Here is a 26,870-nt window from a genome sequence, read left to right on the forward strand (position 1 = left end):
CCTGGAGGCTCCGCCCCAACCCCGGAGCCACGCCCCCCACGGACACGCCCTCCGCGTAGGCCCTGCCCCCTCGGCCGGCGCGCGGCAGGGCCGTGTCCGCCCGCATCCCGTCGTGCCCCGCGGCCCGGAAGCGGTGGCCGCCATGGAGGAGGACGAGCCGGAGCTGGCGGCCGGGCTGGAGGCCGCCCTAGAGCTGGCCCCCTCCGTGCAGGCCGCTATCGAGCAGGTGCGCCGGGGCGGCCTGCCGCGGGGCCGGGCCGGGCGGGGCAGGCTGGGCCCTAGGGTGGGGCAGGGCCCTCGCAGTGAGGGGCCGGGTGTGGGGTGCGGCCCGGTGCCCGCTCAGGGAGGACCTCCTTGGGTTTGCCTGCGTTCCCCAGGGAGCTCCGGGCTTTCCGCTTCTGCGCCCCGGGAAGCTCCAGGCAGGCCGTGCTTGGAGGAGGATGCGGCCCAGTTGCCTGGCGAAGTGGGAGAGCCTCTTAGCCCCTGGGGTGGGCGGTGTGCTGGGGCGGCACGGCTCCCCCGGCTCACGGCGGTGCTGGGGGATGCCGCCCTGCTCGGCAGTGCGAGGGCTGGGCCTGCGGCTGTCCGCACCTGAGCTCATCTCACCGCCTCCCCATCGCTGACGGACGTGGGGTACCGAGTATTCTGCGCCTGCTGTGTCTTCTAATTAAATCCTTGGTGCTCGGTATGCAAAGCATCTTAATGGAGTCAAACAGCCAGTGCTTCACTTGCAGTGAGGGGAATCTAAACATCTCCTTCGCTTTTGTGATCAATATATTCCAGTGTAACTCCTCCTGAAAGCCTTTGTGGCACTTGGAGCCTGGCAAAAAGCCATGAGAACCCAGCATAAAATCGTTGGAGTTGGTGACTGCCCTCAGGCTGACTCCAGCCAGCTCTTTGGTCTGAAGAGCTCACTCTTGTAGCAGAATCCTGTGGATGGCAACAGCAGCTTCTCACAAAGTATCACTCAGATAAGTTTTCACACTTCCATGAGCGTTGAGGCTTGTGGATTACCTCTGGCAGCTCTCAAAAGAACTAGGGTAGGCCACAGCAGCTGGCACCACATCTCATACAAGCCTGGCACCAGGGGGTGAGGAAGGTAGCACCACTCTGTGGGTGCTGTGCCACCTTTGGAATGGTTTTGCTCAGAACCCCCACTTCACATGCTCTTAGCCTTGCCTGGGGTTGGCATACCTGGCAGTAGGCCATTGGGTGATTTTTGTTGAAACTGTGACTTCTGACATTGCACAACCAAAGGAAGTTGCCTGGTGACATTTTCATCAAGCACAAAATGTCTCTTCAGGGTAAAACATACCTTTTGGAGACAGTCTTGAGACTTTGAGGAATGGAGAAGTCACTGTGTCCCTGGCTGAGTGATTTTAACAGGTGATAAGGCTGTGGGCAGCTAGATCCTGAGCAAGGGGAGATGCTGAGAACAACACTGGCTCCTGCTTTCTGTCACTTCTTCACTAGCAGTTCCCAGCCTAATGGTCTTCTTGTTCCTCTGTGTGTTCCTTAACCAGCTTTGGGCAAAACCTGCCAGGTTCTGCTTAATGAGCAGCACTGACTCAGCTGCCTGCAGCAGGGTAGGGAGCACACACAGACTGGTGGAGTTGGCACTTCTGTTTAGTGGGTTGTGACAAAGACCTAGGAGTAGCCACTTTGCCTGGTAGAGCTGCCCACAGTGTTGAGCTCTGTCTGCAGTTTGAGCTGCTGACCAGCTGCCTTCTTCCATCCCACCCCTTGCTTCTGCTGCTTTTCATGCTTGTGGAGATTTGGGATTAACTGGAGCTGCAGGAGCTGTGAGCCCAGAGCAGGACAGGCCGGTTGGGAGGCTGCAGCTCTGTCTTTACCATGGGCTGATGGCAGAGCAGCTTCCTCACAGGGGTGTGACCTCATGCACCTTTGACTGCTTCCTGCTTCTCCTTGGCCTCAGGAGCAGCTTTGGGAAAAGCTGTTTGAGGGAGGAGTTGCTCTCATTTAAGCAGTCTCACAAAACCACTTCTGTGCAGCAGGCTGTGTGAAGCAGGGTGAATGCTGCATGTGCCCATGTAGCACAGGTTTCCCTGAAGGCTTTCAGTGCCCAGAATGCTGTGTGAAGGTGATGCTGTGGGGTGACTGGGATGAACTACCCATTAGCTAGGTGGAATTTCCACCATGGAGTGCAGAGGAGGTGGACATACAAGTATGGAACAAATGTAGTGGCAAGAGAAGTGATCACAGCATGTTTTGTCTGTCAGGACAAGCAACCAATCCTCTCAGCCACATTTGTGTTGTTTGAGCTGCTTTGGAGGAGAGCTGAGGTCTGTGTGCACCACAGCTGCTCTTTTCCCTTTCCAGAGGGCAGGGATGATCATGCAGCACATTCTGCTTCTCTCCTCCTTTTTCACATGCAAATGGCTAACCCAGGCCTCCAGAGAGCTGGTACAACCATTTCTGCATTCCTCAGGTGTCACAGGGCTGTGAAAAGCAGCTCCTGTCTCTCAGTGCAGGCTATGAGAAGAGCAATGCCTCAGCAGGGAGGTTCATTGCCAGCAGCAGCAGAAGCATCAGCATGGGTTGGGATGCATAATTCTGTGTGTCTCAGGAATTCTTGCACATGCTGGATTGTGGAAGCATGAATGTTTATTGTCTGTGTTTGCCTAGGCTGATAGCCATGGGAGCCTTAACAGGTCAGAGAGCTCAGAGCACGTAGCTGCTTTGCTGGTTTGTTGGAGCAGTGCCCTGGAACACAGTGGAAGTGGGTGCTGAAGTGGTTTGATGCAGCAGAGACTGTGTAAAGCTGCAAAAATGAGCAGTGATGTGGTGTTGATTGTTTTCCTCCCTCTCCTCAGGTCTTCCCCAGCCAAGATCCACTGGACAGAGCAGATTTCAATGCAGTGGAGTACATCAATACTCTCTTTCCTACTGAGCAAGTAAGTCCTGCTCACAGCACAGCCCTCTCCCTGCAAGGGGTAACCCTGATAGTAAATGACTGAGGGCACCTTTCAAACCTGTACTGAAGCCTTTTCTCTTACCAGTAGCACAGGTGGTAAGACTGAAAGGAATCCCTTACACTCCCATCTCCTGAGGTTCTCTGCCATTGTGTGGTTTGTTTCCACCCAAAGTGCTTGCTGCAGTAAAAGTCCTGCTTTGATCTGTAGAAACAAATTAGCTTTCTGTCTAGAGGTTTCCCCTGCAGTAAATTTCCTAGCTTGCTGTGGCTTTATCAGTGGTAAAACCTCAGGGGGTTCAGCCAAGTGAGGCAGGTGTTGCCTGTGAGCAGCCCCTGGAGAGCCTTCCATGGAGGAAAGCTGTTGGTTCATTTCAAGATTTGAAGAATGAGATTGTCATGGGCTGAGATGCTCACTTTGTCTTTCCTAAATCAGCCCCCAGGGGCAGTTACAGGCTAATCTCTTGCATCAAGGAGGTGTTTCTGCAGCTGAAGATCAGGTTTGAGGCAGCTAGAACATTCCCTGTCCTCTGCAGCACTCTCCTTTTTTGGCTTCCAGGGGTCTGTGGTTAGCTGGCTGCTGGTGCTGGGCTGGCCTTTTTCCCTGTGCCAGTAGTGCAGAGCTGTTGCCCCTGCAGTACTCCCAGTACAGCTCAGCAGCAGGCAGGCCCCCTCTGCCCCGTGTGCCGGGCCTGCAGGCTCTGCAGGAGGGTCTCTGCCCAGGGAAGGGGAGGGCTCTGTCCCTGTTGCCCACTGGAGGTCACTGTCACCACAGCATTCCAGGAGCAGTTTGCTAACAGGGGCTCAGGGCACTCTGCTTGCTCAGGGCTGGGTGGGGACTGGGGAGTCTCTGGGACCTGCAGGGCTGAGTGGGTCCTGAGGATGCCACAAAAATGACCCAAAGGCTGGAACCCCTCTGCTGTGAGGGCAGGCTGAGAGAGTTGGAGAAGAGCTGAGCTCTGGGAACTCCTTCTTGTGGCCTTTCAGTAATTGAAGGGGCTGATAAGAAAAATGGGAACAGACCTTTTAGCAGGGTCTGTTGTGATAGGACAAGGGCTGAGGGTTTGAAACTGAAAGAGGGAGATCCAGACTAGAGAGAAGGAAGAAATGTTTTACACTGAGGGTGGTGAGACACTGGCCCAGGTTGCCTAGAGAAGTGCCAGGGTGCCCCATCCCTGGAAGCATTCCAGATCAGGTTGTTTGGGGCTCAGAGGAACCTGATCTAGTTGCAGATGGTCCCTGCTGACTGAAGGGGGTTTGGGCTAAATGACCTTGAAAGGTCTCTTCCAACCCAAACCTTTCTGTGGTTTTGGTGCCCTGAGGAGCAGCTGAGTTGCTTTGTGTCTCAGTGCCTCCATCCAGAAAACAAAATGATTGCTCTCCTCTTTGGAAAGGGGCACCCCTGAGGGGGTGGTGGGTCTCACAGGTGGTGTGTGTCACAGCACAAGGTTCCCCATCTCACTTCTCTTTATTTTTCCACCTTGTAGTCCTTGGCAAACATTGATGAAGTTGTGAACAAAATCAGACTGAAAATAAGGTAAGTGCTTCTCCATGTCATGAATCTCAGGTGGGGAGCAGTCTGCTTGTCACTCAGCCTTCATGAATAGTCTGCACTGTAGCTGATAGCAGCAGGTGCTCCTGCTCTGGCAGGTCCCTTCCAACCCTGGCATTCTGTGATTCTGTGCAATTGGTTTGCTTAAAAGGCATCAGGAAGGGTCAGTCTCACATCCAGCAATGAGCCAAAGGCCAAAAGGAATCCCTGGCATTATAATTCCTTTTTACACTTTGCCTCTGTTGTATAGAAGGTGCCTTTGGGGTTGGTTTATAGTATCATAGTATCAGTCAGGGTTGGAAGGGACCACAAGGATCATCTAGTTCCAACCCCCTACCATGGGCAGGGACACCCCACACTAGATCAGGCTGGACAGAGCCTCATCCAGCCTGGGCTTAAACACCTCCAGGGACAGGGCCCCAACTACCTCCCTGGACAACCCATTCCAGGGCTTCACCACTCTCCTGGGGAAGAACTTCCTCCTCACCTCCAGCCTGAATCTCCCCACCTCCAGCTTCATTCCATTCCCCCTAGTCCTATCACTACCTGAGATCCTGAGAAGTCCCTCCCCAGCCTTCCTGTAGGCCCCCTTCAGATACTGGAAGGCCACAATTAGGTCACCTGGGAGCCTTCTCTTCTTCAGACTGAACAGCTGCAGAACTGGAGGCAGTACTCCAGGTGGGGTCTCCCCAGAGCTGAGCAGAGGGGGAGGATCACCTCCCTCGACCTTAGCTGGTGGGTTGCAAAGCTTTGAGAAAACAATGAACTGAAAACCAGCTTGGAGTCTGAAGGCTGGGAGAAGAAACTGCTCAGAAGATGTGGTTGCTGAATGTGTGTTCTCTCTGTCCAAATAGCAATTGTAAAGTCTCTCATTGTGTAGTTTGGGGCTTTTTTGGTATCATCAGCATCACTGTTGGTACTCCAAGTATGGAATAAGTATAAATGTGCAGGCAATGCTTCCACCTTCTGTGCAGCCTGCCATTGCCAGCCTGGGGTGGTTGAGACAGCCCTGCAATAGGTGGAAAGGGGAAATGAGAATGGCCAAGGGACAACTGCCAGTATTGCTTAAGGGCAAAGAGATGCAAGAGAGAGGCCCTGGTTAAATTAGGAAATGGATTTTCATTCTTGCAGCAGGAGCTTTAAACTCTGTGTAGGGTAGTGATGCCCTGCAGGGAGGGGAGGGGAGAAAGGAAAATGTTTAGCATTGGTGGCAGCAGCTTGCTGAGGTTAAATCTGTTGTGTAGCTCTGATGGTTCCCATGGTGGTTTGGGTGAGGCACCCAGGGGATGGGTTTGACATTGTAACTGCTGTTCTGCAGGAGGCTGGATGACAACATTCGGACTGTGGTGAGAGGACAGACCAACGTGGGACAGGATGGCAGGCAGGTGGGTGCCAGGCTCTCCTCAGTGGTGTCCAGTGACAGCACAAGTGGCAGTGGCTGCCAGATGGAGTGTAGGAGGTTCCATGGGAACTTAAGGAAAAACTTTTTCACTGTGAGGGTGACAGAGGCCTGGAGCAGGCTGCCCAGAGAGGTTGTGGAGTCTCCTTCTCTGGAGACTTTCAAAACCTGCCTGGATGTGTTCCTGTGTGACCTGCCCTGGGTGATCCTGCTCTGGCAGCTGGGTTGGACTGCATGGTTTTGGAGGTCCCTTCCGCAGAATCACAGAATCAGCCAGGTTGGAAGAGACCTCCAAGATCATCAAGTCCAACCTGTCACCCAACCCTATCTAATCAACTAGACCATGGCACTAAGTGCCTCATCCAGGCTTGTCTTAATCATCTCCAGGGACATGGACCCAGCCACCTTGCTGGGCAGCCCATTCCAAGGAGCAGTCTCTGTGAAGAACTATTTTCTAAGATAAAGCCTAAACCTCCCCTGGCACAGCTTGAGACTGTGTCCTCTTGTTCTGGTGCTACTTGCCTGGGAGAAGAGACCAACCCCCACCTGGCTACAACCTCCCTTCAAATAGTTGTAGACAGCAATGAGGTCTCCCCTGAGCCTCCTCTTCCCCAGGCTAAGCAGCCCCAGCCCCCTAAGATTCCAGCCCCTGACATTCTGTGGTTTCCTCTCCAGTAATGCTGAGGGCTCTCATCTTGTGATGCCAGACTGAGGAATGGCTCTGGCAGGCAGAAACCCACTCCTGTTACTAGGGAGGTGTTTCTGCTGTCTCTTCTGCTAATGGCTTTGGGAGCTGCTCACTGAACAGCTGTTGGAGCCTGCTTTCTGATCACACTCCAAAGGGAAGTGAATGAGAAATTGATTTCAGAATCCAGAGCCAAACCAGGAGGCTTGTGGTTGTGCCACTTTGAAGCTAATGATAAAATGAGCAGGATTAAAGAGGTGCAAGCACATGTGCTGCTGAGCAGGGATCAATAAAAGGCTGTTCAGCCTTTTAACTAGGCTGTTTGCTGAAGTATCCCATGTTGCTGGTGACTAAGCCTGATGACTGCCTGCCAGTTTATCTTCCATGTCTTACTCAGCTGTCAGGTTTTCACTTGGCTTTTGCTGGACAGATGTTTGCTCAGAGCACAGCACTGAGCAGCATGGCCCTGGCTGCAGTGAGTGCTGAGCTGGGCCCAGGTGTTATCTGCTTTTGTGGTACCACCCAGTGCTGCTGGATTTCCTGTTCTGGTTTAGACCCAGACCATTACTGCCTTGACTTGTCACTCATGCTGCTTTCCTCCCTGTCAACACTGACTCATCTCTTTAATACCAGATTTGAAACTAGTTTGCTGGGATGGGGTAAGTCACCCCCTCACCAGCCTGGCTGCCCCTGTGTTCCACCTCTTGCTGCAGCAGCTGTTGACTGTGGCTCTAATCCTTAGCCTCTGCCACAAAGCCCATGGCCTGGAGTGAAAGGTTTAACTTGTCTGTGCCTTTGTATTGCTTTCAGAAAAAAACTGGGGGTGCTTCCCTCTCCTAGCAGAAGCAGTTTAAAGCTTAGGTGGTTACCTGAGTACTGCTATTAAACTGGGGATGTGCTTGGGATGTGGCTTAGCTGGGAGTGGTGCAGCCTGTAATCACTGTGCAGGGATGAGACAAGAAATGAAGTGGAAAGGCAATTACAGAAATTGAGGAGGGAGTGGAAAGCAGTGCAGTGCTTGGAGAGCTTGGAGGTGGAGGGAAGGCTGGTCCTGTTCTACCCTTTTGGGGCCCCTTTGAAGTGACAAATTCAGAGAAGACCACAAAGAAGTGGGATCAAGAAGAGCTGTGGGTGAGAACTGCCCAGAGTGCCTCAGGACTTGCAGGTCCAAAGGCTGAATGTGGTGAGAGCTGAAGAGAAGCAGTGCCACAGTCAGCTGTGCTTGCAGGGTAGCAAAAGTGTCTCTGAGCTGTGCAGGTTCAGGGAGCTTTGTTTAGAGCTTTGCCTTCTGTCTGTGCTTCCTCACTCTTTGTAATCCCTTTGAAGCTCTCCAAAGCATGTACAGGTGGACTTGGACAGCAGCCTGCTCTGGAGGGGCAGGGCTCTCTGTGCAGAGCTTTAGTTTGGTTGTAAAGGAACCAATTAAATCCCTGTCCCAGTAAACACCTTCAAACCTGTGTGTGTGTGGTGTGTCTTTGCAGGGCATCTTTCAACAGGCCTGGAGCTGCAGCTGATCACAACTATTCCTGTATTTATCTGTGGATTTCCCCATTTCCCCTCATTTTGCTGCTTTGCAAGGTAGAAGCAGACTTCAAGAGAGCCCAGAGCCTGCAGTTGTCTGGCCTTAGCCCACACAGCCCATGCAGGCTCCCAGCTGCTGCTTCTTACTTTAAGACATCCTAACAAGTACTGAAAGCATTCAATTATTGAAAGTATTGGTGAGGAAAAGTGGTTGGACTCTGAAATGCTGCAAGTTGTCCTTTCTGCATTTGCCATCCCAGTCCACCATCTCTCCCCTGTGTGTGTGCATTTCATGTGTGAGTTGCTGGAGCCAGGCTGTCAGTGGCAGGACTTGGCTGGATTGAGAGCAGTAAAGGAGCATCAGCAAGCTCAGGCCTTGCATGCTAGCTGGTCAGAGGGGCACACAGAAGAGGTCATCTTACAGTGCTGGGCAATGCTTGAACTGCATTTCAGTTTGAGATGAAATCTTCTCTTTGCCCCTGCAGAACCAAAGAGAGGATGTCTAGAGGAAACATTTGCTGCTCTTGGCACTCCTTGCTCTGAGCAGTGTCCCCTGTGTGCTAGCTGGGGGAGTGAGGCAGCCTTTTGCACATAACCACCCTGTTGATAACCCAGCTGTGGGGATGAAATCTTTACTTTCCAGCTTCAGCCACCTGCTCCTGTGCTGCAGGCTGCTTTGCTGCCTGTTCTCAGTGCAGTGAAGGACACTTGGAAATGTCACATTTTTATACAGCAAGGGGCCTGGCTTCTCCTGCTTGGAGAGGAAGGGTTTTCTTTTCCAATGCATGGTAAGAAACTGTTCAGCCCCAGCTGAAAGCAAGATGCCTTTAGGACACCTCAGTGCTCTGCCAGGGAAGGGGGCAGTGCTGCTGAAAGAGACTTCTTTCCTGGTGTACCTTTTCTGGTAGTAGTTTGTTGTTTGGGCTCACATTGTAATTAATTCTCCTACTGATGTATTCTTACTGAGTTTGTAGGAAATTTCTGTGCTGGAGACCAATATTTCCCTGCAGAGCTTGGCTGAAGCATGCCCATGGATGGATGGTTGCATCCTGTGAGGCTCTCCCTCAGGAGGCCCAGGGGGAAGGTCGTTGCTGCATTGTGTCCTAGTGACCACAGCTGCAGACCAGCCTTGATGAGCAAGGCAGCAGCTGGCAGCCAGCTTTTGCAATAGGTTTGAAATCAAACTTCACACCAGCAAGAAGCTCCCTCTGCAGACATTTCCCATTTCTAGTGCTCTCTTCCCATGTGAGAGGGCTGGAGCCTGCAGTGCAGCAGACTAGCTTTTAGAATCACAGAATGGTTTGGGTTGGAAGGGTCTTAAAGATCATCTGAGTTCAACCCCCTGAGCCCTTCCAGGGTTGAAGCCTCCACAGCTTCTTTGGGCAACTTGTTTCAGTGCCTCACCACCCTCCCAGGGAAGAATTTCCTCCTAATGTCTAATCTAAGTCCAGCTTCTTCCAGTCTGAAATCCTTACCCCCCACCACTCCATGCCTCTGGAACAAGTCCCTCTCCAATTCTCCTGTAGCCCCTTCAAATTCTGAAAGCTGCTCTAAGGTCTCCCTGAAGCCTTCTCTTTAAAATCACAGAATGTTAGGGGTTGGAAGGGACCTCCACAGATCATCCAGGCCACCCCCCTGCCAGAGCAGCATCACCTAGAGCAGGTCACACAGGAGTGCATCCAGCTGCATTTGGAATGTCTCTGGAGGAGACTCCACAGCCTCTCTGGACAGGCTGTAAGGCTTCAGGCTGCACAACTGCATCTCCCTCAGCCTGGATTGATGCTTCAGCCCCCTGACCACTTTGTAGAAGCCATTCCTCTATTTTGACTTCCTTCCAATCCTTGGCACCCCAAGGGGAATGATGCAATCTATTGTGTCCTTGGGAAGGTGTGCTGTAAATAAAACTGCCTGTGGGCTGTGATGCTGGAGCACTTGGATTTCAGTGGGGGCTCAGGGTCTGGTGGATTTATTGCAGGGCTGGAACCAAAGCCTCTCTCCTTCAGTCACATCTCTCCTAGCTGTAATCAGCCTTTGCCAGAGCTGCCTGCCTGCAGTGCTGGGGCTGGGGGAGCTGTGTTTGTCTGGAGAGTAAACAGTAGTTTTCATAAACATCCTTTCAATCTCTGACTTCCTTCTGAAGGAAACAGAACCCTCAGATGCAGTGGCAGAAGGAAAAAAAAGCTCTTGCTGAGGTCAAAGCAAGCCAGAGGGGTTCCCTGCTAAGCCCCTGCTCAGGGCTGGTGGTGTGAGCTGTGCCCTGCCTGCCTGAGGCTGCAGAGCTGCACACACAGCAGCTCCCACCCCCCACAGCTGAGGGCAGCAGGGCTGTGCAGAAGCTGGTTCAGGAAGCTCATCTTTGGCTTTTCCATCTCCTGTCAGCCTTTGCTGTCAAACATGGGGATAGGGATCTTGTGCAGGCTGCTGGGTCAAGCCCTGCTCAGGTCCATGGGAGCTGCCAGCAGCCTACCTCAGCTCTTTCTTTGGTGGTGTGTTTGAAGAGCAGTGATGCCAGGCAGGGTCCTACAAAACAAATGAAGGGTACTGAGGCTCTACCAGCTTACTTTCTCCGTGGGGAAGGGCTCATTCAGCACCTGAGGCCAGCAAAGCAGCTTTGCCTGTGCTGTGGAGCAGTAGGCTTTTACTGAGCCTGGTTCAGAGCTGCACCTTTGCAGCCGTCCAGGAGAGGGGAGCCCAGCCTTGGTTTTGAGAGCAGCCCTGCAAGCAGAGGCATGTCTGAGTAGTGCTGCATGTTGTCCTCCCAGCTAGAACAACCTGAATGCCAGTCAGACCCAGTGGGGAATATGCAGCATGTGGCTATGGGAATGTGCTCTCCACGCTCCCTCAGGGAAAGGAGCCCGTAGGGATACCACAGTCAAAATCCTATTTGCAGATCCAGCTGCTCTGCTCCCTCTGATGCAGGTTCCTGTCTCATCTGGCTGGTAATGTGGCAGTGGTGATGGTGGGGATAGCACTGCTGTGCTCCACCGCGGTGCAGAGATGATTGGGAAGGTCTTTGAGGGGAAATGGAGGTGTGAGAAGGTTGTAAAAGTAGCTTTTTATAGCCTCCACTTTTCAACTGATTCCCAAGCAGTCTCCATTGCACACACCTGCTCCTGCAAAGCAGCATTTAGGGGGCTGAAAAGGCAGATTCTGAGTCTGAAAATAAAATCAATCAAATAGATGTGACCCTAAAGGAACAAAACCCAAAGTAATGTAAGCAGCTCCAGAGGCAGGGATGGAATGCTGCCCCCTGCACAGGGCACAGCACTTCCCAGCTCCAAGCAGCTGCCTCTTTGAAACGCTGCCCTAGAATTTCCTCCAAGAGCAGAAAAAAAAGAGCCTTAAAATAGTCTGGCTGCTGTGGCTTCCCCTTCCTGGTGCGAGGTTTCACTTAAATCTGCAGACAATACCATCAACTGCAGCAATTCTCTCACTCAGGGCCCTTTTATGGGAGGAAACAACAGCCGTGGGTGGAACATTCCTCTGCAGGGCGGAACAGCCTTTGCCTTGGGAGTCCCAGACTTGGGCTGTTTGGGATGGCCCGGGAGAGGCTGGGGGGGCAGGGGCTGCTGTGGTTGGGAGGGCAGGAGCTGCTGGGGCTGGGAGGGCAGGAGCTGCTGGGGCTGGGAGGGCAGGAGCTGCTGGGGCTGGGAGGGCAGGGGCTGCTGGGGCTGGGAGGGCAGGAGCTGCTGGGGCTGGGAGGGCAGGAGCTGCTGGGGCTGGGAGGGCAGGGGCTGCTGGGGCTGGGAGGGCAGGAGCTGCTGGGGCTGGGAGGGCAGGAGCTGCTGGGGCTGGGAGGGCAGGAGCTGTTGTGGCTGGGAGGGCAGGAGCTGTTGTGGTTGGGAGGGCAGGAGCTGTTGTGGTTGGGAGGGCAGGAGCTGTTGTGGTTGGGAGGGCAGGAGCTGCTGTGGCTGGGAGGGCAGGAGCTGCTGTGGCTGGGAGGGCAGGAGCTGCTGTGGCTGGGAGGGCAGGAGCTGCTGTGGTTGGGAGGGCAGGAGCTGCTGTGGTTGGGAGGGCAGGAGCTGCTGTGGTTGGGAGGGCAGGGGCTGCTGGGGCTGGGAGGGCAGGAGCTGCTGTGGTTGGGAGGGCAGGAGCTGCTGTGGTTGGGAGGGCAGGGGCTGCTGTGGTTGGGAGGGCAGGGGCTGCTGTGGCTGGGAGGGCAGGAGCTGCTGGGGCTGGGAGGGCAGGGGCTGCTGTGGTTGGGAGGGCAGGAACTGTTGTGGTTGGGAGGGCAGGAGCTGCTGTGGTTGGGAGGGCAGGGGCTGCTGTGGCTGGGAGGGCAGGGGCTGCTGTGGTTGGGAGGGCAGGAGCTGCTGGGGCTGGGAGGGCAGGGGCTGCTGTGGTTGGGAGGGCAGGAACTGTTGTGGTTGGGAGGGCAGGAGCTGCTGTGGCTGGGGGGGCAGGAGCTGCTGGGGCTGGGAGGGCAGGAGCTGCTGTGGTTGGGAGGGCAGGAACTGTTGTGGTTGGGAGGGCAGGAGCTGCTGTGGTTGGGAGGGCAGGAGCTGCTGTGGCTGGGAGGGCAGGAGCTGCTGTGGTTGGGAGGGCAGGGGCTGCTGTGGCTGGGAGGGCAGGAACTGTTGTGGTTGGGAGGGCAGGAGCTGCTGTGGTTGGGAGGGCAGGAGCTGCTGTGGTTGGGAGGGCAGGAGCTGCTGGGGCTGGGTTGTAACAATACAGGTTTCAAGCTGTGCCTCCGGTTTCTGGGGAGCCACCACTCTGTAAGGGTTTTCTCAGAGCTGCTGCTGAACTGGGAGTCTGGGCTGACCTTGCTCAGAGCTGCAGCCCAGTTGTGGCATCACTTCCTCTCTGCCCTAGGCTGGAGTAGAACAAATTCCCATAGATTTTTCCAGGCAGTGTTGAGCGTTCTCTGCGCTCTCTCTGCTCTCTGTGTGCTTTTGTTTGTCACTCTTCAGTTGTGTTTGTGGCTAAACCTTCTGCCTGGACTGGCCATAATTGTTTTGACAGTCACTGACATGCCTTTCCTGGTCATTTGGCTGGAGCTGCTTCACCTGTCAGGCTTTTGTCCTTGTAAAGCAGCACCCTCTGTGTTTGCAGCCTGGTTTCACCCTTGCCAGCATGCCTGCAGCCAGCAAGTGGGTGCCTGGGGCAGTAAAGGTCAGGTAGCTTCATACAGACTGTTTCTGATGTAATCAAGAACTCAAGAGGAATCCCAAGTTTTGTGGCTTTAGGGTTTGATTCTCAACCCAGGCTTTGCCTCTTCCCTGGGGGTGTTCAAGGCCAGGCTGGATGAGGCCTCGAGCAGCTGAGTCTAGTTGAGAGGTGTCCCTGCCCATGGCAGGGAGGTTGGAGTCTGTGATCTCTGAGGTCCCTTCCATCCTAAGGATTCTGTGATTGGCTATCTCTGGCCCCTCTTTCCCTTCCTTCCCTGTGCACACACATACATAAAGTGACTGAAACTGAGTAAAGAATGTATTTCAAAGCAGAACTTGGCTTATTGCTGCTGTGCTAGGGTCTTGCTCAGTTGCTGCTAGAGCAAAGTGTTAATGAGAAGAGAAAGAGAAGAGATTTTCTGGGCTGGGAAAAGCCTTGGAAAAGACCTTGATGATCTTAAAGGTCTTTTCCAAGTGGAATGACTCTGTGTTTCTCATGGCTGAAGATACTGGTTGATAACTTGGATTGCTGTGGTTGGCTCCTGCTTCCTGGCTGCATGAGAACAGCAATATGTATCTTTGCTTTTATTTCATAACTCCAGCAGTGCAAGACAAGGGATGGCAGCTGCTGTGCTTAAAGAATGCAAACATATTCTTGGTGCCCAGCCTGAGCCCAGCACAGCAGCAGACAGCTCAATTAGCCATCCCATCCTTTGGTAAGCAGTGCTGTCCTTTCCCCTTGTCTGTGAAAACAAGCAGCTCTGCTCAGCAGCTGGGGGGGGGCTGGGGCTGCCTGCCCTACCCTGTGTGTGTGCGCTGCAGTGGCTGGCAGCATTCAGCCCTGGAGAAGGAGGAGGATGTGTCTGGTGGAGAAAAATACCCAGGGGTTGATGAGTTTGACAAGGTCAGAGATGGAAGTGTGTGAAATACCATTTCTGTTTTCTTTCTTTAAATAGAGATCAGGAAACACTTTGCAGAATCAGTGTAGGGAGGAGGGAAGATGAAGATGGACAGTGAGCAGAGGAAGTAACACTGCTGCTGTGTGTGGCACAGGAGAGCAGTGGGGAGCGTGGTAGTCCCATGCCGATGGGGTCAGCCCAGTGCCTCTTTGGCTGGTGGTGTCCTGAGCTGCAGGGCAGCTGGTGGGTGGTGTCCCTGGGGCTTTGTCCTTGCCTTAGCCCTGGGGGTGCTGGGTTACAGGCAGCCCCAGCCTGCCAGGCAGGGAGGTGATGTTGTGCAGGTTGCAGAGACACCTGCAAGAAGCAGCACTGTTGCTTCACTCCTTACCTCCACCTGCTCATGTGGAGGTGGCTCCTGTGACTGCAGGTTGTGTTTCATGCTAGGCTGGGACAGTCAGTGCCTTCAGATCTACTGTGGGCACTTGTATTTCATAAGCTTGAACACAGGCAGTTCCATCTAAACCTGAGTAGGAGCTGCTTGACTCTGAGGGTGGCAGAGCACTGGAGCAGGCTGCCCAGAGAGGTTCTGGAGTTTGCTTCTCTGCAGACACTCAAAACCTGCCTGGATGTGTGCCTGTTTGACCTGCATTAGGTGTTCCTGCTCTGGCAGGGGGAGTGGACTAGATGATTTTCAGAGGTCTCCTCCAGCCTCTACCATTCTGTGATGGTTTGATTTATTTCAGTTTAGGCTCCCTTCCAAGCAGCAAGCTGCATGATGCTTCCTTGGCCACAGTGCCCAGGTGCAGCTCACCTGGAGGGTGTTGATGTGCCTCTGCTGCTGGGACAGCATTGCTGAGCCTTAAGAGCAGGCAAAGAAAACTGGCATCAGCTCTTAATAACTCATTCAGGCAGTCCATAAAATACCTAGGGGCTTTTTTGGGGTCCCAACCCCAAAAGGCACCATCTGTCAGTGCATTCTCTGCTGCATGACTAAGCTTTATCTCCTGTTTTTTGATGACCAGGTGATTACTCTGAAATATGAGCAGCCCAATGTTCAGTTCATGTTGGGATGGTGAATGGGTGAGGGTTAAACATTGTGTCTTAAGCTGTGTCATTCCATATACTGAAAGGGAAAAAGAAGGCCATGCCACAGATCCTGTAAGACTCCAGCTGAGTGATTAAAGTCCTATGATAGTCTTTTGTAACTGGTGAATAATAAGCAGGAGTTGAGCTGCCAAAATAAATCAGAAGTGAGTTTCATGTAGAGTCTTTGCTGTAGTGAATTATGACAGTTGGACAGTGTCCTTCCCACCCAAGTCACAGGGAGCTTTTTTCTCCCCTAGAAGATGTTTACTGGAAAGGGTTTCAGGTGACTGGCATGCCAGGAAGAAATAGTGCTGTTTATTATCCTCCTGGCTACTGGCCATGAAAACTGGCATCTGGAACTGCAGGAAGAGGCCAGGCATAACTTTTGCCATCTGCCACAAAGCCTGGTTCAAGGCAGAAGCAAGGCTGAGCTTGACCTTGCCTGGTGCTTCTGTGTGGAGAGGCGGTGGATGCACCCTGTCCTGCAGCCTGAGGCTGGAAACTGGGCTGTGCTTTGTGCTGGCAAAAGGCAACCTTGTTCTTGCTGGAGGCACTGAGGGCAGAGCAAGCTGCAAAGTATGACTGGGCTGTTCCACAGCCACTGATGCTTGGGTTTGATGCCAGCAAAGCAAGAAGCCCAGCCTCAAAACAGAAGTCCTGACAACAGGCAGGAGAATTTGTCTTGCTGTGGATCTCTTCCCCCTCCCTCCCTTCTCTTTGGTTTTGTTACCTTGCATTTTGGGGGTGTGGAAATGTTTATTCCAGCTGTGCTACCTCTGTGTGTACAGCAGGTGAGCTGTCAGCACTCCACTTGGAAATCCCTACTTGCAGGGTTCATGGTATGATTGTCCACCTATGTCTCACCTCTGAGGTCTCAACTTGAGTGTGAATTCATTCAGCAGAATCTGATGCAGCTTGAGTGGTTGTTACACTTGACCCCCATGGAAGTCAAGCATGGCTCTGGTGGTTCAAGTATGACTTTCAGCTGCCTGCAGCCTGCAAGCTCATCCAGCAGGCAAATCAACTGGAATCCCTTGGTCATTTTCAGACATCCTGGGCAGATGTAGTGCCCAGGAATCCCCAGCCAGCAAACCAGGCAGCTTGGTGCTGGAGCAGAGGGTGAGTGATGGTAGCCCTGCTGCAGCAGCCCACCACAGCTGGTTATTCAGTGCCTGGAGGAGAGCTCCTGCAAGACAAGGTGTGTCATGGGCTAGGGAGGTGCAGTAAACAACTGCAGTCAGGTGTCAACAGAAATTATATGAAGGGCAGAGACTCACAGCTTTGCTGTTCTGAAATAAAGAAGAGTGATGAGGGCAGTAACAAGTGGCTGCAGGAGGGAGGTTTTCCTGCATGATAACAGTGTTGGAGGTGTTGAGGAGGGCTGGGTGTGGGGGAAGGCTCTGGCTGCTCACCTGCCAAGGTGGAGCAAGGTGATGGGGCTGTAGTGATGGGGCTGTAGTGATGGGGCTGTAGTGACCCACTGCAGAGCTGTGTGATGAAGCTGTACTGACCCCACCACGACATCCAAGCATGATGAACCTGAAGGCTTTGCTAGAGAGCTGTGCAGCTCGCACAACATTTAAGTGGCCACATCTCTGTGGTGCAGATCAGGTGTAAAATTACTCCCCAGAGCAAGACCACTCAAACCATGGTCACTGACAGCACCTCACTATGTTTCTCCATGGTGCAGGCACCAGTGTGCAGTGCTGGGCAATACAGTAGGAAATGGCAGCTCAGCAGGGTGTTGGTCTAGCACAGGAGTGCAGTCTGGGAGTTAAACTGCAAGGTTTCAAGCAGCACAACCTGGAAATCTGCTCTCATTTCACCCCCTCTGATGACTGCTGGTGTTTGTGCAGCTATTCAGAATGTGGGGGTTGATTTCTAAGCATGATTTGGGGGGGAGTTAAGTGAAGGGGCAATAGCAGCAATTTTCAGCTTGGTGTAGTGCTGGACGTAATCTGCTGTGATTTAAAGTATTCTGTGCAGCCTTAGTGGTGAGGATTGGAGCTGATGACACAGAGGTCTATTTTGTAGTGACAATTGCAGTAGTCAGGTAGTTTTTGGTGAACTCCTGGAGTAGAAGTCTGCTGAAATCAAACCCAAGGGTGATGAGCCCTGCCTGGGGAAATGGAGCTGGTGCTGCTGTGGTGCAGCATGGTGCTGCTGCCATGGACAAGCCCTCTTGACTTCAGCTGCAATGCTTTCTGTCAGGCTGGAAAACTTAAAAGAGTTTTCTCTAAAATGAAGTCAGATGGAGAATCAAAACCTATTTTCACCCCTCTGAAGGGTTCCATTCCTAGGAGGTTTGAGCAGCAGAGGCTGTCAGGCTGGGCACAGCCTGCGAGGGCCTCTCTGAACGCTCTGCAGCAGAGGCTCCTTGGAGCATTGGAGATGGGAGCTGGTTTTCAGCCGTGGTCTAGATTTTCACTGGTCTGGGCTGTGAGTGTGGCAGCAAATGAAAGAACCATTAACACCCTGTATTCAAGAGTGAGGACACATCCAGGAGCATTAAATTCTCAGCATCCTGACCACAGCCCAATTTGTACCATTAAAAATGCATTTGGATGCTGCGAGCTTGGCAGCTGTGGCAAGTGCCTCTGAAACACTTAGCAGAGGGCAGCTTTCTGCTGGGAGTGGTAGCATCCCATGGAGATATCTATTGGCTGGAATCAGCTGAACCCAGCACATTTCTAGCACACCACCAGTGAGCATATGGAAACCATTGAGGTGTTTTAATCATTCCTGGAGCCCAGAACAGTGTTAATTCAGTTAGTCCCCAGGCTCAGGGTTTCACAGGCAAGCAAACTTCCTCTGAAGGTTTGCCTTTTCCCCCAGCTTGGTGCCACTTGGTAGTTGCACCCTGGGCCCTCTTCGTTCCTGCTTGCATATTTCCACGTGCTTCATTACTTGCTTGCACAAGATTCCAGACAGGAGGAATAAAGAGGGATTTGGAAATCCAACACACCCACTAATAGGTGTGTTATATAGCTTGATGGGAGTGATCTGACAGCTCTGTACTTACAGTGAGAGGGGAAGGAGGAGGCTGTGTCCATCTGCAGCAGCTGCAGGGATATGTGGAGAGGCTGACTAATGCACTGACCTGCTTTTTTTGACTTGAATATTGTTGGTAATGCTGCTTTCCTGTGTGGTAATGTCAGTCTGGTCCTGGAAGTTGCTGGAACATAGCCTTTTAAAGGATGCATCACTTCAAGATTGAATTAATTAGATGTGGTCTTTTCCCACCTCTCACTTGAGTTATTTCCTTTCCTCCTGTTGCCGTGTGAAATATCTTACGTGAAAAGGTGACCCAAGTGGTGATGTGCAGGCTGACCTCAGAAGTTGCCTGGGACACTGCCAAGTGAAGCTGGTTTTTAGGCATGGTGATTCATGGCTTGCCTCTGCTCCCTATTGTTTTATGTTGGTGTGTTTGGACTCTTTTCCTGCGGCATCTCAAGGTGAAGTGGGTTGGAGAGCTGTAGCTGATTCATGAGCTACCTTTCTCCCTCCAGCTTTGGAGAGCTTGCAGGAACCCCCTGCAGCTCCCTGCCCAGCTTACCTGGGGTCTGGCTGCATGCTGCAGAGGAGGGTCTTCCAGCTCCTGTGTGTGGTTTCTCAGTCTTCTGCATTTCATCTCTGCTGTTAACACAGGAGCAGGGGAACCTCCACTGCTTCAGCCTGGCTGAGCAGCAGGGCGGCTAAAAATACACCCTGGTGTTAAATTGGAAGGTCCTCACCAAGAGCTGTGGTTTGGGTCCCTGCTTCTGCAGACGTTGGGGTTTCAGCTTCCTCAGTGCTCCTGATGGAGCTGGGCAGTGCCCTGCAGGGGCACCCTCCCATCACCTGCTGGGGTGAGCCCATGCTGGAGCGGCTCAGACATGCTACACCAGAGGAGGAGGAGGAGGAGGAGGAAAGCGATACTCAGCCAAAGCTTCTCTTCTACTGAGCACTTTGCCTAGGGTCTCTTGCTGGCCCTGCCCCCTTTGCTAAACGTGCTGCTGCTGGAGCAGCTGGGATACCCCAGGGACAAACAGCCCAGAAGCCTCTGACACCACTGCCTGATGGCTCTGCCTCTCCCAGGCAGTCGTGTCCCGTCCCTGCCGTATTCCTCAGCTGGTGCCTGGTGTCCAGGGACTGCAGAGGTTGCATAAAGTGTAATAAGTAATGCTGATGGGTTAATTGTAGCTTGCAGGCTCAGTTGTTGATTGGAGTCATATGGTGTTTATCCAGTACGTTGCAACCTTCATTTCAACATCCCTGCCTGGTGGAACCACAGCAGATGATGGATCCAAGGCTCGCTCTTTATTTGTGGTCCTCTGGCCCTGCAGTGAACTGGTGGTGTAGGAAAAGGGAACACAATAGCTCCACTTCTGTAGGCTGTTTGGGGGGGGAGTGTGTGTGCATTTCCATGCTTCCCAGTTGCCCTGGCAAGGAAAGCCATAAATTAGTAATGCAAGGTGAAGCCTGGTGTCAAGCCACGGCTGTCAGACTCCTGGCCGAGGGTTTGCTGCGCAGAGCACTTCTGCGGGAGTGAGAGCAATTCCTGCTCTCCTGATAGCCTTCTGGGTTTAGAGTTTTTGTCCAAAGTAAACCACCTGTTAATAAAATAATAACAAGAGCAGTAAGAAAATGCTTTGAAAAGTCATGGTTTGCTGCTTTTAACAGGAGCAGAGTGTGAAGGGAAATGCTTTTATATAGGCTTTACCGTGGCTGTGGTTTCCCCTCTGCTGTTCTGCAGGTGAAAGAGTAACTGTTGGATACATAATAAACTCTGATAGCACACCTTGAGTAATGGGACCTGCTTTCATGGCCTGGATGCTGGTTTATTATCCCCTCTTAATGAACACCATCTATCAAACCGGAGGGGACTTCCTAAGATGGCTATTTCTTATTCCTTCCTTTTCCTCTTTGCTTTATAGTGACCAGGAAGGGGAAGGTTTTTCTCCATTATTGCTTTGTTTTTCCTTGGCTCCTTCTTCTACACTGTTTTGCTTAGAGTTGCTGCAGTTGGAATGCTACAGCCAAAAAGGTTTCATTGGTTTCTTTAAAAAGAACCATAAGAAGATTTAATTGTGAGCTCTCTGCAAGAATTAATGGTTGCAGTTCAGGTCCAAACTTCCCACTGGATCTGTCTGGCAGTGCCTCCCTGAATTCAGGTCTGACCTTCCCACTGGATCTGTCTGGCAGTGCCTCCCTGAATTCAGGTCTGACCTTCCCACTGGATCTGTCTGGCAGTGCTTCCCTGAATTCAGGTCTGACCTTCCCACTGGATCTGGCAGTGCCTCCCTGAATTCAGGTCTGACCTTCCCACTGGATCTGGCAGTGCCTCCCTGAATTCAGGTCTGACCTTCCCACTGGATCTGCCTGGCAGTGTCTCCCTGAATTCAGGTCTGACCTTCCCACTGGATCTGGCAGTGCCTCCCTGAATTCAGGTCTGACCTTCCCACTGGATCTGCCTGGCAGTGTCTCCCTGAATTCAGGTCTGACCTTCCCACTGGATCTGCCTGGCAGTGCCTCCCTGAATTCAGGTCTGACCTTCCCACTGGATCTGGCAGTGCCTCCTTGAATTCAGGTCTGACCTTCCCACTGGATCTGCCTGGCAGTGCCTCCCTGAATTCAGGTCTGACCTTCCCACTGGATCTGTCTGGCAGTGCCTCCCTGAATTCAGGTCTGACCTTCCCACTGGATCTGCCTGGCAGTGCCTCCTTGAATTCAGGTCTGACCTTCCCACTGGATCTGGCAGTGCCTCCCTGAATTCAGGTCTGACCTTCCCACTGGATCTGCCTGGCAGTGCCTCCCTGACTTAAGAAGAATAGATTTTCACACAGTGTTACTTCCAGCAAGCCTTAGGTATGTTTGGAGAAATGTTTTCATCTCTCAATGTAAATTCTCTGAAACCCAAGCAAGCTGATGAGTTAGTGTGTTCTGGCTCCAATAAGGAGTGTGCAGCTCTGTTCTAGGAGAGTAGCTAAAGATTTATGTCTTAATGGCTGAGCAAATATTTGGCAGCAAGTTTCAAGAGATGAAGTGAGGGTTTATGAGCAGTTGTGATTTACTCACGCCTGTTAAGTTTGCTGCCGGCTTCTCTCTGTGTTTCCTTTTTCCCCCCTTTCTTTAAACAGCTCTGGAAATGAATCCCCTCCTCTCAGAGATGTAATACAGAGCTTGCTCAGAAGGGCAGCTGCTGCTTGGTCTTTCCCCACACCCCAGCCATGTTATTTTTCACAGCAGCAGGAGGCCACAGTTCTTTAATTCAGCAGATGAAGGCACAGCAAATGTTGCTTCATTTGTGTTTTTCCAGGCTGTAAGGAGGTAAAAGCCACAGGTGCCAGGGCCAGGTGATGACACCAGGTCACCTTATTTTGGCAGTTTTAAATGGGCCAGAACAAAATCCCATTTTGCTTTGGCTGGTGCTGCAGGGGCAGTTTTGAGGTGAGAAGTTTGGTTGCCAGTGAGGGCAGGGCAGTGAGCAGCAGGAATGTGTTCTTCAGGTGGAAACTAGTTTCCTGTAAATTGCCTCTGCTGGCTGACCTCTCAAAGAAACAGCTTGAGGGTGGTTTCTTAACAGGAAGCAAGAGAGAAACTGCTGCTATGTGGGCAGCTAGCAGTTTTTGTTTGGGCCATTATCTGAGGATAAATGATGGGCATTGACTGGGAAAGGTCTCAATATTCAAGTAGCTGATACCCTGTCTCTTGAGGAAGGAGAGAGGGTATCTCTCTCCTGGAGAGAGGTTTTAATATAAAAGCTGTAAGACCAGAGATGGAAATCCTCACAGTGTTGTTTACTCCCAACCTTGGTTGCTGAAAGCTGTTGAGAGCAAATAGCTTTGAGTTGTGTGTTAGTGCTTAAAGTAGCAACTCAAATGTTCTCTTCCTTGGAGAGCCAGTTAGAGATGCCACCCTCAAGTGAAAGGAGGCCTTGGCAGTCGTGCCAGGGAGAGCTGCTGTGGCTATTGTCTGAGCCTGCTGCTGGAAAAACCAGCCCTAAGAGAGGGGAATGGGGTCAGAGATGTGTCCAAGAAGTGTATGGCTATGGAGAGAGACTTGGGGTTGCTGGTGGACAAAAAGCTCACCAGGAGCTCTCAGTGTGCACTTGCAGCCCGCAAAGCCAATCAGATCCTGGGCTGCATCAGAAGTGTGGCCAGCAGGGCAAGGGAGGTGATCCTCCCCCTCTGCTCAGCTCTGGGGAGACCCCACCTGGAGTACTGCCTCCAGTTCTGCAGCCCCTATTACAAGAGGGATATGGAGGTGCTGGAACGTGTCCAGAGAAGGGCCATGAGGATGATCAGAGGGCTGGAGCACCTCTCCTATGAGGACAGACTGAAGGAGTTGGGGCTGTTCAGTCTGCAGAAGAGAAGGCTCCGAGGTGACCTAATTGTGGCCTTCCAGTATCTGAAGGGGGCTACAGGAAGGCTGGGGAGGGACTGCTCAGGATCTCAGGTAGTGATAGGACTAGGGGGAATGGAATGAAGCTGGAGGTGGGGAGATTCAGGCTGGAGGTGAGGAGGAAGTTCTTCCCCATGAGAGTGGTGAAGCCCTGGAATGTGTTGTCCAGGGAGGTGGTTGGGGCCCCATCCCTGGAGGTGTTTAAGGCCAGGCTGGATGAGGCTCTGGGCAGGCTGATCTAGTGTGGGGTGTCCCTGCCCATGGCAGTGGGGTTGGAACTAGATGATCCTTGTGGTCCCTTCCAGCCCTGACTGATACTATGATACTATGGCTAGTTGGGAATGTGGGGTGCTCCTGCTGCGTGCCTGTGCTGCTCCGTTGTGCTGGGCGGTGTCTAGGACCTCCCCAGGCTCTGTGTGGCTGCTCTCTGTACCTTGCCTCCCAGTGGCTCTGTTTGCAGGAGTTCCTAACAAATACCTGTCCCTGCAAGTTGGTTTGAGGTGATCCAAAGTTTGAGTAAGTTGTGTGAGATTGCCTTGGCTTTGGGTATGAGGGAGGATAATGTCTCCTCTTGGATACTCTTTAACTGGCGGGATAGATCCTCACCTGCAAGTGACAGGACAAGGGGAAGCAGCCTCAGGTTGTGCCAGGGGAGATTCAGGTTGGATATTAGGAAAACTTCCTTCACAGAAAAGGTTCTCAATCAGTAGAACAGGCTGCCCAGGGAGGAGGTGGAGCCCCCCTCTGTGTGAGTATGTAAAAGTCTTGTGGATGTGCTGCTGAGGGCCGTGGTTTAGCGGCAGTGGCTTAGCAGCAGTGGTGGAATTGTGAGCTCTAGGTGAGTGGCTGGACTTGATGATCTCAAAGGTCTCTTCTAACCTCAACAGTTCCATGATTCTGTGGTCTCTTCTTTTGGAGAGTCAGCAGCTCATCATCATGCAGAGAAATCAGCTTTTGACATTAGTGCTGAAGCAAAGGAAAACGTAGTACTTGGTATCTGGGAGGAGTTTCAGCTTGAGTTGTTTGGGGCTTTTTTTTGCACAGACCTATCCAAATCTCAGAGCACACAAGACAGTTGCTGCTTGCTTAATCACCCACTTGGGTAATGTGCTGCAGCCCTGCTCTGGGACTGAGTACAGAAACTGCAGTTCAGTATGTTGAAAGGAGCACTCTGTAGTTCTTTGGTTTGCACTTAATCCCCGTGGAAGGGGAGAGAAGTCTTTACTCTGTCAGGTGGGCAGGCAGGAGCCCAAGGAGGAGCTAGGTGGTGGTGGTGTTCCTTTGTGATCCAGCCCTCCCTGCAGCACATTGGTGTGAGCTCATTTCCCTGGGTGCTCATGGGGTGTGAGAGCTGTGTGACACCAACAGATAAAGTGTTAACTTGCACATGATTCAGGAGATATTTAGGAGGAGACTTTACTTTTGCCCCCCCTCCTCTGGAAAATGAATTAGAAAACGTTTCCAGCTTTTGTACTTTTATTGTAACGCAGCTATGTTCCAGCAAAAGCTGTTGGCAGATAGTTTGCTCTTACATTTCCAAATGAAGATGTGTTAAATTTATTTGCTGGAGGAGCTTGTAGCTTGCACTGTAAGTTTGGTCATGGGACTGGATATAAAAACAGAGGGCTAGAAACCCACTTAACAGCGGGAAACAAAAGTGGAGCTGGAGCTGGAAATGTTATCAAACTGGGAAGGCAAAACGTGTTGAATTACTTCAGAAGGCAGAGTCTGGACATGTGATCTGGGACATGTGGCTTCACTCATTGAACCCATGTGTAGTTCACAGTGGTTGTTGTGTGGTCAGGATGCACCATGGTTGTATAAAGGGGACCGGTTGCCCCAAGAGGCCTGCAGAAAAATAGCACAGAAATGCAGGTGAGGTCCATTTGCTGTGCCCAACCTTCTTTGCCTCCCAAAGCTGTGCCCTCTGTGCCTAGTAAGAGCCTGCTCTTCTGTGGGGAGGTGGGAGGCTGAGCTGCCCACCCTGAAGGAATCAGTACCCATTGTGTTTTCACAGTATCACAGTATAACTAAAGTTGGAAGAGACCTTGAGGATCATCGAGTCCAACCTATCAACACAGACCTCATGACTAGACCATGGCACCAAGTGCCACGTCCAATCCCCTCTTGAACGCCTCCAGGGACGGTGACTCCACCACCTCCCTGGGCAGCACATTCCAATGATGAATGACTCGCTCGGTGAAGAACTTCCTCCTCACCTCGAGTCTAAACCTCCTCTGGTGCAGCTTGAGTCTGTGTCCTCTTGTTCTGGTGCTGGTTGCCTGGGAGAAGAGAGTGACCCCTTCCTGGCTACAACCTCCCTTCAGGTAGTTGTAGAGGGCAATGAGGTCCCCCCTGAGCCTCCTCTTCTCCAGGCTAAGCAACCCCAGCTCCCTCAGCCTCTCCTCACAGGGCTGTGCTCAAGGCCTCTCCCCAGCCTTGTTGCCCTTCTCTGGACACGTTCAAGGGCCTCAATGTCCTTCTTAAACTGAGGGGCCCAGAACTGGACACAGGACTCAAGGTGTGGCCTAACCAAAGCAGAGTACAGGGGCACTATGACCTCCCTGCTCCTGCTGGCCACACTATTCCTAATGCAGGCCAGGATGCCATTGGCCCTCTTGGCCACCTGGGCACACTGCTGGCTCATATTCAGGTGGCTGTCAATCAGCACCCCCAGGTCCCTCTCTGTTTGGCAGCTCTCAGCCACTCCGACCCCAGCCTGTAGCTCTGCATGGGATTGCCGCAGCCAAAGTGCAGCCCCTGGCACTTGGACTTGTTGAATGCCATCCCATTGGCCTCTGCCCATCTGTCCAGTCTGTCGAGGTCCCTCTGCAGAGCCTTTCTACCCTCTAACTGACCAACACCTGCACAGTATCACAGTATAACCAAGGTTGTTTTCCAACAAGACAGTATCCTGCTGATTCAGGGCAGGGTTTAGGCAGCACTAAGGTCTCTGTACATACTGTGTGGGTTTTACTTAGAATTAATGATGAGCAGAGAGGTTTTGTGAAGGTTTCATTTTTCTGCTCCCACTGATCAGGAGTAAGTTCTCTATATTTTTCCACACTTAGTGCATCAAAATTTATTGCAGTAACCTTAGATCTGTTGGTAGTTCATGTTACAGAGGTGCCTTCATGGAACAGCTCAGTCAGATGTTGGCAGAGACACTGAGACCCTGGTCCACTCAGGTTGAAAATCCCAATGTGGTGCACTGACTTTTGATCTGCTGAGGATATTTTCTTTGTGAGAAAACTGCTCCCTCCCACTGCCCCAGCTGTAGGGAGCAACTGTGTGTTTCTTAGAAGGTGACAACTGAATGCAGGCTTTTCTTTCCACTCTGACTTTGTTTCTTTTCCAGGCCCTGGAAGAAGCTCAGAAAGCCATTCAGCAGCTCTTTGGTAAAATTAAGGATATTAAAGACAAGGCTGAAAAATCAGAGCAAATGGTGAGCAGCACTTTCTTTCTAGCCTTTGAAAGGGAGGAGGGACACTGACTTTTGCTTCCAGATCTTGTTAAGAAGGGAACATTTTTGCCTTTGGTCCCGCTGCCTGCTTGGTACTTTGCAGCCAAGCACATGTTGAACCTGTACCCTTGTCCTTGTGTTAACCTGGGTCTGTAGTCCCTAAGGGAGGAGAGAGAGAGCCCTCCTTAAAGTTTTCTTGCTGTGGCTTGATGTTTAACCAGCCTCTTGCTTTCCCATTCACCAGGTTAAAGAAATCACTCGGGATATCAAGCAGCTGGATCATGCCAAGCGTCATCTGACCACCTCCATCACCACCCTCAACCACCTGCACATGCTGGCAGGGGGTGTGGATTCCCTGGAGTAAGTGTAGGGGTTTGGAGTGGTGCTTCAACACCACTGCTGAGTTCTTGAGTTGGGTGCAGTGCTCTCCATGGGTGTGTGGCAGCTGCTTGTTTGTCTGGAGGGAAGTTTGCCTGCTAGATTGCAGGCTTGATTTCTGCCTTCTCGTGCCAAGCCCCCTGCAGTCTGTGTGGCTAAGGGTTTGCAGCATCGATTGCTGGGGTGAGCCTTGGTGATAAGGAGTGAGCCTGGCCTCTTGAATGATTGAGATTGTCCAGTTAGGTATCTTTATTAGAGATGTGCTCTTCAGGGATTTGGGGGGCATTGTATCAGGCATGTCTGCAATGAGATCTCTGTTTTCAGGAAGGGCTGCTCTAGCTCTGAGAGTGAATTCAGAGGAGGGTTAAAGCTTGTGCTGTGTGTGAAGTTCAATTAGAATTCACCAGGTTGGACAAGACCTTTGAGATCACCAAGTCCAACCTATCATCCAGCAGCATCTAATC

At 52.1% G+C, this 26,870-nt stretch overlaps 1 protein-coding gene across 1 annotated transcript in view; it reads left to right on the forward strand.

Moving 5' to 3' along the window:
• Window positions 1-115: 115 nt before the first annotated feature.
• VPS53 (VPS53 subunit of GARP complex) overlaps window positions 116-26,870 on the forward strand; it is a 75,306-nt gene continuing 48,551 nt past the window's right edge. The window contains exons 1-6 of the mRNA XM_068154765.1: window positions 116-226; window positions 2,835-2,915; window positions 4,420-4,469; window positions 5,803-5,869; window positions 25,924-26,010; window positions 26,273-26,388. Coding sequence (XP_068010866.1) covers window positions 143-226; window positions 2,835-2,915; window positions 4,420-4,469; window positions 5,803-5,869; window positions 25,924-26,010; window positions 26,273-26,388 — 485 coding nt within the window. The 5' untranslated portion in view covers window positions 116-142. The remainder of the gene's footprint in view (window positions 227-2,834; window positions 2,916-4,419; window positions 4,470-5,802; window positions 5,870-25,923; window positions 26,011-26,272; window positions 26,389-26,870) is intronic.

This window comes from Melanerpes formicivorus, unplaced genomic scaffold, assembly GCF_026170545.1.
Source record: "Melanerpes formicivorus ecotype bairdi unplaced genomic scaffold, bMelFor1.0.p_v2 SCAF_29, whole genome shotgun sequence".
Classification (NCBI taxonomy): Eukaryota; Metazoa; Chordata; class Aves; order Piciformes; family Picidae; genus Melanerpes; species Melanerpes formicivorus.